Here is a 12,682-nt window from a genome sequence, read left to right as displayed (position 1 = left end):
TATTCTTTAGGACATATGATTTTTTGTTCAAGCATAGTCTCTTGCAGGGCAATGCATATTGGTAAGTTTTCTTTAATTAAAATTTGTAGAGATTCCTATTTGGCTTGCATCCCCTGACAGTTCCACTGGAAAATTGAAAGCCTGCAATCCATTACTAATGATAATTAATTATTATCTTTTACACGTTTTAACCTGGGGAGATTGCTCTGGATAACGATGGATTTCTGAGAGGAAAGTTCATTACTTTCATTTTCAGTTTTATCATTTCTTTTTTCTGATGCTCACTCTCTTTTCCTGTGATCTAATTTAGACAGAGTTCCATTGGATGTAGTCAACTATATTCCTTTAGGTATTTCTACTGTACATGATTTAAGAACCTGTGGATTTGGTTGCTGGAGTGATGTGCTATTTTGATTATTTAAAGAACATCCTGCTTGAGGTTTATCATCACCATGCTCCTCTCCACGTGGCGTTGTCTCAGCCTGGTTTGACTTTGTGACTGGAGGGGATGGTTTCTGTTGCACTGCATGAGTAGCTGGCACTTGTGCACTGGACTTTGGCTTCTTAATTACAGATGAAAATGTAACTCCCGGTCTTATTTGAAGTTCAAGTATTTTCTTTCTGGCGTCTATAAACAAAATCTTTTCCATAACCTTAACTGTTTGCACCTCCTTCTCTAAAATAAATTTCACGCAACTTTTTGAGGATGCAGGATAATTTTCTCCACAATTAATACAAGACGGTGGCTCATTGCATGGTCCATGTGCTTCTTTACCCCAATTACAACATAAAGCAGGTTCTTCATTTATTTTCTTTCTATATTTCTGGATCAAATGACCAAATATCTGGCAGTGGTAACATCTCATAGGTGATGGTATGTATGGCTTGACTTTGAAGTTCAGCCAGCCTGCCTTAATACCATTAGGTAATTTAAAGGTATTAAAAGTGAGGATTAGCTTTGCCAATGGAACAGTCTGATCCCCCACCTTCTTTCTCGTACTGACCACCTTTGCCACATTCTGTTCATCTAATTCCTGCTGAATTTCTTTGGTTTCTGATAAGAGCAGTTCGGGAGCATATATAACTCCTCGACTTTGGTTATGAATAGGATTAGGGAAACACGTAACTTTTCGCCCTACTAAGGTATTCATCTTGAGCAATTTTCCACTTTGTGCAGTTGAGAATTCGAGTAATAGGGTCCCATCATCTTGTGGATGAATTTTTGGTGCACAGTTACATACATTATTAATTTCTCTGCTTGCTTTAAATACACTGATATTCTGCAATACATCATCTTCGAGCCTAAGAACTATAAACTTATTGTATGAAACTAATTCATACATATCAGGAAGAATCTCCATTTTTCCTTTCTTATTACTCTGAATATTTAAGTTCCTTGAATGCAATTTTGCATTTTTTTTTCTTTCCAAAACAGGAGAAGAAAAAGGTTCCATCGTAACAATGTTCGAACCTAAATTATCAGTTGCCAAGTCCATTTCCATGCCCGGGTCAGATGATAAAAGAGGAGGGTTGACCATATATACAAAAAGATATAATTCGTCTAGGTAATCCTCATACCCACCACGGAGCCACAATTAGAGGACAGTCATCCCTTTGACAAAGGCTGCCCTAGGGGTATTACCTGGATATACACCTCACCCTCAGTGCTAAGGCATCGTGATGTCCGTCGAGATCACAACCCGGCACTGAAGGCAGGGTTTGACATGAAACTTTCCCCTCGCTTGACCACGTCGGTTACTCGAGTTCTACAGGTGAGGTGGCGTGCCGTCCATCCTCACCTTCCATCAAAGCCAAAGCACAAGTCAAATCATATTCAGAAATAAGCCAAAAGTCATTAACATAAAATCCACACCTAAATAGGAGGAGGAGGTAGAGAAATAGAAATAATATACAGGAAGAGGAAAAGGACCGGTGAGAAAACATCCCCATCAGGCATCAGGGCCCAGCTGCTGGTCCCTAAGCCCCCTACCCATGCCAACGGGTCAGCATCTAGGGGGTGGTAGGGGAGAGTTTTTTTGAGGTGTCTCAAAATGTCATTGTGCACAACAGTGATATGTCTCATGGTCTCTCGGGTATAGTTCGTCCAGAGGGAACAGCCATGGATGCTGTAGCAATAGATGCTGTAGCAATACAAGCGGAAGAGCAGCAGTTTCACATTTCGGTGACAGAAGGCAAACCTCCTTGCAATCATGTTGCTAGTTGCACATAGTTTACAACACCTCTGTTCAATGTCTGCCGTATCCTTCAGGTCGTCGATGATAATGCGACCCAAATACGGAAATTCCTGCGCAAATTCCAGCCGATGGTTTCTGAGGAAAATTTGTGGTTCTGCAATAAGCTGAAGCTATCTCGGGAGCAGCAACATGCACTGGGTCTTGGTTTTGTTGTAAATTATATAAAATTCATCTGCATATTGGCGGCAAGTGTCGATGAGTCGTTGGAGACCTTGCACTGATGGGTAAATGAGAACCATATTGTCGGCGTAATAGAGGTTTTTTATAGTTGTTTCATTCACAGTGCATCCGATTGGGAGTGAGTTCAGTTTGACATTCAAGGCATCTGTGTAAACATTAAACAAGTATGGAGAGAGAATTCCCCCTTGTCGAAGCCCGTTTAGGGAGCCGAAGGTGTACGATAATACGTTACCCCATTTGACACAGAACTACTGTTTGGAGAACCAACAGTGTAAAATGACAATTAGATATAGGGGTGTGCCTCTTTTATGCAGATTCAGGAAGAGCTTCAGGTAGTTTACTCTGTCAAAATCTTTTCTCACATCCACAAAACAAAGGAAAACAAGAGAGGCTGATGATTGGTAATAGTTCAGGAATTCTTTCAGTATGTAGATGCAGGTGTCGGTTGAGTGGTTTGCTTTAAACCCGAACTGGTTGTCAGTGGTGTGTAGAAAGGAGAGAAGTCTCACTAGAAGAACCGACTCAAATATCTTCGATGCGATCGTTGTGATTGCAATCAGCCGATAGTTGCCAGGGTCAGCTGCATCCTTAACTTGTTTTTGATTAATGGTATCAAATGAACTAAGAGTAGGGAGTCTGAAAGAAACTGGTGAATTATGCACAAATTGAATAGAGCAGCTAGCAAAATGTAAATTATCGTATGGTAGAATTTAAAAGCCTCTGGGGGAAGACCATCACAGCTGGGTGATTTATTATTACGTAGGCTGTTTATGGCATCGCTGAGGTTACCTTGCGTAACAGCAAGGTAACACGGTCTGCAGAAGGAAATTGAATGCTGTCAGTAAGGAGGTTATCTACTTACCTTAGGGAATCTTGATCATTTATGCAATTCAGGATATTGTTGAAGTGATCGCCCCACATACTTGCAATAGCCTCGTCTCCGACTGCTTCCCCTACTCTCGGTGATAGCTTTTTAGTTTTGGGATTTAAGGAATGGATATCTTTCCAAAGACAAGGATAATCACCAGATTCTAAGTTTCTAGACATTGCATTGGCTCTTACTTGTTTTACATTAAATCTGCAGTGCTTAAGAGCAAGTTTGAACTGCGCTCTCACCTGTCTCATTAGTAATGCAGTGTGTCCTTCCCTCGGGCTACCATTTTGCCTCCACAATAAAAACATTTTTTGTGAGTATGTATACAGATCTTTTAACCAAGTCATTCCATCCAGATATATTACAAGAATTACCTTGATGAAATCTATAGGCAGCCCTGCCCGAAGCAAGTATAGCGGAGATTATGTTCAAATAGAATTCATTCAGATTCCTTCTGTGGTGGTCATTTCTATAATTTGTGTTAGTACAAAGTAAGGCGTCTGCTGGTTGAACTATTGACAGCAACCTGGTTTCTGTGGTCGCCCTAAAGTATCTGGTTTTCTGTTGGTTTTTAAAATCCCAGTTTACCGCTGGTGGGCGGTCAGTTGGGGGGTTCACAGTAGGGAGGGATGGGGTACTGAATGACACCTGTAATGGGATGTGATCATAGCCCGTTGCAAGATCGTAGCGAATATTGCGGGTCATAATAGAATTATGAAGTTGTGGAGACGTAATGCAGTGGTCCAGTTGTAATTGCGTCTGCTTTATTATGTACATATGAATAGGGGGAGGGAGGGAGGAGGATTACATTGCTAATTTGGAGAGCATGATTTTGACAGAAGCGAGTGAATTCATTATAAAATTGTTTTGTTGGGGTAGGAGTTATGGTCCCTGATTATACAGATGTGATCAGCAGGAGAATCGTGAGTAATACTGTGTAACTCCCCTAGGATTATGCAGTAATGATAGAAATTATTGTTATTTTCCCATCACCTTTATCATATTGTCTAACGATTTGTGCCACAGGAAAGAAGGCCCCCTTTCAGGCGACCGGCTATGATTTGATGTGTAATTTGCATCGATGAAGTCGAGAAGGTTCTGAAGTCTTTATGTACTGAATCACAGATGACAAGGTCATTTAGCCAGAGGAGCATTTCTTGCAATGCAATGATGTCTTTGAAGTTTTTGCAGAACATGTTTAGGAGAGGAATATTCCGCTTGAGGCCAAAAATATTCCAAGAGATTATGTATAATGTAACCATGGCTACTCAGGAAGATGGGAGATGAATGCGCTGATCATTTGGATGGAAGCTGGGTTAGCCAGGGGGAGTGGGCAGTCACTCGCCGTGGGTGGTTGGCTGGTACTTGCGGTGAAAATGACCCTGGGGGTGGTTGGTCCCGGATTAGGTTATATCTTTAAACTAATATATTAGGACCAAAATTCTCACCTTTAACCCTTAAACGCCGACTGGACGTATTTTACGTCGAGATAAATTGTCTGTCGGGTGCCGACTGGACGTATTTTACGTCGACATACAAAAGTTTTTTTTAAAATTCGCGGAAAAATACTTATAGGCCTACCAGCCTAAAACTTTTGAATCACGCGCCATGGGGAATGCTGGGAGTCCACGGATCAAGGCCTTGCTTTGTTTTGAAGCGTGACCCAGGTGCGCATGCGCGATATCCCTTCTTCTCGCTCCAGCCAGCATCAGTAGCGCACCATCCGAGAGCGATCTTTCGTGAAAAGTGTGTTTTTCTGGACTTGTGCGAGACTGAGCATTTGTATTGCTACAAGACATTCCTAGATATGTCTCAACGAGGTGTGAACCGTGAAAGGCGCGTTTTACCCGTCGGAAGGGATCGTGTAAGGCGAGTTTTGGACATGGATGCTGGCGAGGGGCCAAGCACCCAGCATGACCCCGCGCCTCAAGGCCGTTCTGTGCGGCCACGTGTGTCTGAAAGTGTTTCGGGAAAACATCGTATGCCTTTGGTTACCCCTAGGAAGCATGTGGGCGTCCTTAGGGGCATTCGTAGGCATTTGGGAGGCCTCCAACCAAGGGACATAGACGAATATCTTTCGGAGCTTGATCGGGAACATGTCGCAAGTCCTCATTTTGATGGCGGATGGTCATCGAGTGATGAGGACATCAGTCCCGATGAAAGTGAGGATGAATATTTGCCCCCAATGTCCGTTCGAGGCTCACATCCCGAAAGTGAGCTCGAATTCAGTGCATACGAGGGGGAATCTGAGAGGGAGGGGGAGGGGGAGGGTGGGGATACGGGCTCAAGTTTTATCGCAGAGGACGATACAGAAAGTGAGGGCCTAAGTGAGGGTGATGGGCCAACGGGGGGGGGTAGTGTGCATCGTGCCCGCACCCGTGCGCGTGCGCGCGCACGGGCACGTAGAAGGTCGGCTCGTCGCGCCAGCCAAGGTGAAGGTCGGTCGTCGGAGAGTGACGAGGGGTGGACGGAGGACCCCACCCCTCCTAACATGCACCCCTTCACGGCAACCCCTGGGATGACCGTACCAATACCCCTGACTGTTTTGGGATTCATCCAGCTTTTCCTGACGCGGGAATTGCTGGAATACCTGGTACACGAGACGGTGGACTACGCTCGGTACTGCCGGTATGAGCTGAAGACGACCTTGTCGTATTACTGGCGGGGTTGCAACCTCATTGACATGGCACATTTTTTGGGGCTCCACATTTATTTTGGTTTTGACACCTGCTATCGACGTCAGGCAATATTGGAAGAGAAGTTATTTTTATGTATGCCGAATGTGCCTGGCGTTATGTCCCGTGATAATTTCCTGGCGATGGACAGGTACTGCAACGCCTTCAACCGAAGGGCCATACCCCGGAATAACAGTGATCGCCTCATTTTAGTGCGTACAGTGTTGGATTATATCCGTGAGCGGTGTAGTAATCTCGTGATTCCTGGAAAGAACCTGTCTTTGGATGAGGGGATGATGCCTTACAAAGGACGTCTTAGTATAAAAGTGTATAACCCCAAGAAGCCAAAGAAATATGGTGTGAAATTCTTTCTCATTACCGAGGCCAACACTGGATACGTTGTGGACTTTTCAGTGTATACCGGGGTATTCTCCACGCTGCGTGACACTGTATTCAACCTTGTGGGACGTTTCCGTAACCAGGGATATCACCTGTTTATGGATAATTATTATAACTCGGTATCCCTGGCCCAGGAACTGTATAAAGCAGGTGTTCACGTCAGTGGTACCCTTCGGTTGGTGCATGGGGCCCCGAATGTCCTCAAGAGGTTCGCTAGTCATCCGCAACACCTGGCAAGAGGAGAGACAGAGTGGCGGCGGAAGGGCGCTGTCTTCGTCATCTGTTGGAAGGGTGTCCGACTCGTCCCCATGATTACGACGAGTCATGAACCCATCCAAGAAGAGATCGTACAGCGGAAGAAGACACGTCGACAGGGCCGAGTTGTGTTTGAGGAGTTTCGTACCGAGCGGCCTACTGTCATTGGGCACTACAACAGGCACATGGGAGGAGTTGATCTCTTTGATCAGCTCATCCAGTACTATCCCTTCGCAGGAGAACCAGAAGGTGGACACAGAAGCTCCTCAAATACATCCTTCAGTTGGCCCTCCAAAATGCCTACATACTGTACTGTGGGTACCGCGGTGACAATCTTCCGAGGTTGACCCACGTACAGTTCCTAGAGGTAGCCGGGAATGCCCTCATCAACTTCGATCCCGATGAGTGGCCTTCCATAACTGACCCCCTGCCCCGAGCTGCAGATCTGCCCCTAGAGGAAAGGGCAGATAGGAGGGCCAACTTCGCTCGACCTGCCGCCGCCCCTGCTGCCGCCGCCCCTGCTGCCGCCGCCCCTGCTGACGACGCCCCTGCTGACGTTGCCCCTGCTGCCGCCGCCCCTGCTGCCGCCGCCCCTGCTGCCGCCGCCCCTGCTGACGACGCCCCTGCTGACGACGCCCCTCTTGCTGCCGGCCCCGCCATCACCGCTTCTCGTCGGGTAGTGGACCCTGCGTGTCGGCTGCAGCCAGGGGAACACATACTGGAGGCCTTAGAAGGGCGAAGGCAGAAACGGTGCCGGGTGTGCCATATGAATGGCAGAAGGAGAGACACCCGGTTCTTCTGTCGTCTCTGCAAAGTTGCTCTTTGCAGGATAGGGGAGTGTGACCGAAAGTATCACACTAAGGTCATGTATTGGAGCGCGCCCCCTAAACCGACAGCGGAGGGGCGCCACGGGGCCGCCGGGTCCATCAGCAGTAAGGGCGCGCGTCTCCCTCCTCCACCTGTACCTCGTCATGTCGAGTGGAAAAAAATGCAAGACTCTTCAATGGAGGAGGGAGAAAACAAGAATAGAACGAAGAGTCAGGATTACGAGTGAGTATTCTGCATTTATTTTATATTTAGTTTTATATTTATTACAATTTTTTATATATCTGAATGTGTGCATGATAAAATAATAATAAGACATTTCATTGTATGCGAAAAAGAGAAGTGTCACCTGCATTCCTTTTATTTATGTATTGGTACCAGAATCGAAGAATGTAATATATATATTTTACGTATAAAAAAATTATATATATATATATATATATATATATATATATATATATATATATATATATATATATATATATTATATATTATAAATATTTTTTTTGGGGGTAAGCAAATTACTTAGAGTCTAGTAACAATATCTCGATTTATGGTGAATATTTGAAAAAAATATTTTTATTCCGTCCGCGCGCCGATTCTCGGCCGAAAATCTCGGAAACGCGTAGGTCACATTCTCCTAATATTTGTGCCTTTTCATATTACGCTTATTTTATAGTTTTATATATGAAAATGTGCGCAAAAACATGCACAATATAACAAAAAATATTGGAAGGTTGTAGCATTTATCATTTTTGAAATATTTGCATATAAAGTACGATAAGTACGAAAAAAACTACGATCGGTCAACTTTGACTCAACCGAAAAGGTCAAAAACGCATTTATAACATAAAAATCTTACAGTCTAGTAATATTCAATCATTTATCTTAATTTTAAAACATATTGCAAGTCTCTAGAACAATATCTCTATTTATGGTGAATTTTTGAAAGAAATATTTTTTTCCCCTCCGCGCGACGATTTTCGGCCGAAAATCTCGGAAACGCGTAGGTCACATTCTCCTAATATTTGAGCCTTTTCATATTACGCTTTTTTTTATAGTTTTATATATGGAAATGTGCGCAAAAACATGCACAATATAACAAAAAATATTGGGAGGTTGTAGCATTTATCATTTTTGAAATATTTGCATATAAAGTACGATAAGTACGAAAAAAACTACGATCGGTCAACTTTGACTCAAACCGAAAGGTCAAAAAACGCATTTTATAACTAAAAATCTTACAGTCTCGTAATATTCAATTCATTTATCTTAAATTTAAAACATATTGCAAGTCTCTAGAACAATATCTCGATTTATGGTGAATATTTGAAAAAAATATTTTTATTCGTCCGCGCGCCGATCTCGGCCGAAAATCTCGGAAACGCGTAGGTCACATTCTCCTAATATTTGTGCCTTTTCATATTACGCTTTTTTTAAAGTTTTATATATGAAAATGTGCGCAAAAACATGCAAAATATAACAAAAATTATTGGAAGGTTGTAGCATTTATCATTTTTGAAATATTTGCATATAAAGTACGATAAGTACGAAAAAAACTACGATCGGTCAACTTTGACTCAACCGAAAAGGTAAAAAAACGCATATATAACATACAAATCTTACAGTCTCGTAATATTCAATCATTTATCTTCAATTTAAAACATATTGCAAGTCTCTAGAACAATATCTCGATATATGGTGAATATTTGAAAAAAATATTTTTATTCCGTCCGCGCGCCGATTCTCGGCCGAAAATCTCGGAAACGCGTAGGTCACATTCTCCTAATATTTGTGCCTTTTCATATTACGGCTTTTTTTTAAAGTTTAATATATGAAAATGTGCGCAAAAACATGCAAAATATAACAAAAATTATTGAAGGTATAGCATTTATCATTTTTGAAATATTTGCATATAAATTACGATAAGTACGAAAAAAACTACGATCGGTCAACTTTGACTCAACCGAAAAGGTAAAAAAACGCATATATAACATAAAAATCTTACAGTCTCGTAATATTCAATCATTTATCTTAAATTTAAAACATATTGCAAGTCTCTAGAACAATATCTCGATTTATAGTGAATATCTGAAAAAAATATTTTTATCCCGTCCGCGCGCCGATTCTCGGCCGAAAATCTCGGAAACGCGTAGGTCACATTCTCCTAATATTTGTGCCTTTTCATATTACGCTTTTTTTAAAGTTTTATATATGAAAATGTGCGCAAAAAACATGCACAATATAACAAAAATTATTGGAAGGTTGTAGCATTTATCATTTTTGAAATATTTGCATATAAAGTACGATAAGTACGAAAAAAACTACGATCGGTCAACTTTGACTCAACCGAAAAGGTCATAAAACGCATTTATAACATAAAAATCTTACAGTCTAGTAATATTCAATCATTTATCTTCATTTTAAAACATATTGCAAGTCTCTAGAACAATATCTCGATTTATGGTAAATTTTTGAAAAAAATATTTTTATTCCGTCCGCGCGCCGATTCTCGGCCGAAAATCTCGGAAACGCGTAGGTCACATTCTCCTAATATTTGAGCCTTTTCATATTACGCTTTTTTTAAAGTTTTATATATGAAAATGTGCGCAAAAACATGCACAATATAACAAAAATTATTGGAAGGTTGTAGCATTTCTCATTTTTTTTATATTTGCATATAAAAACATTTTTTTAACAAAAATTCGACATTCGGTCAACTTTAACTCGTTCGAAATGGTAAAAAAATGCATTTGTAAGCTAAAACTCTTACAGTATCGTAATATTCAATCATTTTCCTTCATTTTGAAACAAATTGCAAGTCTCTATAACAATATTTCGATTTATGGTGAATTTTTTAAAAAATTATTTTTTTACATCCGCGCGCTACGAATTCATGCATCATTTTGTGATAATATTTTCTCTGTGTTGCTTTTATCGTTTTACAATGTGTTATATATCAAAATGATCGCAATTTAGTGCACATTACAACGAAAAAAAAAGTAACTTGTTACCTCTAACCGTTTGGCGCACAGCGCGATTTGAATACAATTATATATGAAATTTCGTTTTTGTGCTATCATATATCGCATTATTTATATATGATAATGATAATTTTTTTCATTTCTAATGGTTGCATACTAAACTTCAAGCAATGAGAAAAAAAGGAGCCAAAAATGAACTCTTAATCTTGAAAACTAAGCGCGCTGTGATTTTTTGAAAAAAATATTTTTTCCGCTTACGCGCTCACTCTCAAACCCCTCCGGTACACGGGAGTCATTTTTTTATTTACCGCTCCGGCGTTTAAGGGTTAAGAACGTCGAGGTGTTGAAATAGGCTGGGGAGAATCACGAGAGCTGGTAATCATCATCAGAGATCTATCTTCCACTGGAGGCACCAGGGAGGGAGAAGAAGTTGGGAGACCAACAGTCCCTTCAGAATGGTCTATAGGTGATGGGGGCACTCCTGTGTTGCTGGGAGGCGAGGAAAAACTGGATTCCTCATTCAAAGGAGTCTGATGGCTATCTGTGCGATTGTCTATTGAATCCTGCACTCCTTTAATCGTATCCCAGCTCTGTGCACTGATTGGAGCAGAAATGATATTAGTATATCTGCAATTGCACAACACTCTCTGCCTTACACGCCGGGTATTATGTGGAGACACTATTAACACATTGCTTACTATAAGAGGTATAATCACCAAGGGCGAAAAACCCTTCTATTCTGTAAAGAAACACGCGAGAGAAATAAGTTTCTGACTCACATCGAGACCGAATCCCAGACTTTCAAGTAGGAGTCCAGGGCATTAGCATTTCATTCACACTAGTTGACCCCTTTGGTAGAGAAGAGGTGCTGCCAAGCAGGTTACAGAAGTATAGATGAAGTTGAAGCTAAGTACTTAACAGCAAGTTGTCTAATTTCCCTATTATTCAAGCTCTCAAATAATAGCATTTAAGTTTTATTTTCCTTTTTTAGCAAATGGGATGGAAATCGACAGAAATCAATGTGCAAAATACACAAATAATTTTCTACTTCACTTTGGATAGAACTCGAGACCTCTCAGATGAAAAACGAATGTGCTCCGAAACCATGTCACAGGAGTCATATAGGAAGCCAGTGCCTTAGGAGTTATGTACATAAGCCACACATCTTCCATACCAACCTGTCAATTCTTTCTTAGGTGCTGTGTGTTACATTCCATCCCCTATTAGGACTTCTGCAGCTTAGATGGAAACACCCTTTTGTTTCACCATAAGAGTTCTTTTAGGTGTAGATTCATAGCAAAACTCGATTCAGATTGTTAACGATATTTGGAAACGGAGTTGCAAGTTCGCCAACTGATAAATGATCAAGTAAGAAGATCTTTACAGGTCAGGTCACTTCATCTTCTTTCGGAATTGGAAAAACATCTGCTTCAGACATTGTTGTTAATGAGGGTAACTATTGCAAACATACCAATGATAAAATTTCTGTTATAACTGCAAATGACTAAATAGTTACAAAATGTATGTACGTGATTAGTAAGGTGGATGTGAGCTATTTGAGAAAAATAAGTACGAGCTTTCAGATTAATTAATGAATTTGAAAATTACGTTCCACATTTGGGCAAGATTTGTTGCAAATACCAATGCTGCATTTGTGCTAGCCCAGATGGCAATTCATATTTTAATTATTCCTGTAAAATTAGCTTACCAAAACAATGCTGTTAAAACTTTTAGTGGATAAAACAGTATGTAGTAGAAAATTATAAATTATGAAGTTTATTTAGGATTTTTCTATGCTCGTGTGAACGGATGTCAGCAGACACTGCTCAGCTTTCAGAAGAAAAGTGAGAAGGTATTTTCACCATCTCGTGATGTGAAATACACCTGAACAGCTGATGTTGTAGAGCTTTGAGAATTATTCTTTCTCTACAATGAGGAATCTCAAAGTAAAGTAATGTGTGTGTTAATCTTAAAAGATAAAATTATTAGTTCATCATCTCTAAATTGTTAATCTTAAAAGATAAAATAATTTGTTCATCATCTCTTATTTAGAAAATTTTACTAGATATTGTTGTGCCTTATGAAACAGCCATGGTTATTTGTTTGTAATGGATTATTATCATCATTTGGTGGTTTGAAATCTAGAATAGGGTCTGCTGTGTTCTTCAGGCAATGAGTCCCCACTCAGGATCATTATTCCCCCTCTGGCAGGGGACAGATCCTTCAGTGAAGTTG

At 40.8% G+C, this 12,682-nt stretch overlaps 1 protein-coding gene across 1 annotated transcript; it reads right to left on the bottom strand.

The window, feature by feature from the left end:
- Positions 1-335: 335 nt before the first annotated feature.
- LOC135213274 (uncharacterized) lies at positions 336-1,361 on the bottom strand. Its single transcript, XM_064247254.1, has one exon. It carries the CDS (start codon positions 1,359-1,361, stop codon positions 336-338), a length of 1,026 nt encoding a protein of 341 aa, XP_064103324.1.
- Positions 1,362-12,682: the final 11,321 nt, after the last annotated feature.

The sequence above is a fragment of the Macrobrachium nipponense genome, chromosome 42, assembly GCF_015104395.2.
Source record: "Macrobrachium nipponense isolate FS-2020 chromosome 42, ASM1510439v2, whole genome shotgun sequence".
Classification (NCBI taxonomy): domain Eukaryota; kingdom Metazoa; phylum Arthropoda; class Malacostraca; order Decapoda; family Palaemonidae; genus Macrobrachium; species Macrobrachium nipponense.
Note: the sequence above shows the minus strand (reverse complement) of the source record. Positions and strands in the feature narration are given on the sequence as shown.

Excerpts from the sequence above, each read along its gene's own strand:
- LOC135213274 (XM_064247254.1), bottom strand. The coding sequence starts at position 1,361 with ATGGAGATTCTTCCTGATATGTATGAATTAGTTTCATACAATAAGTTT.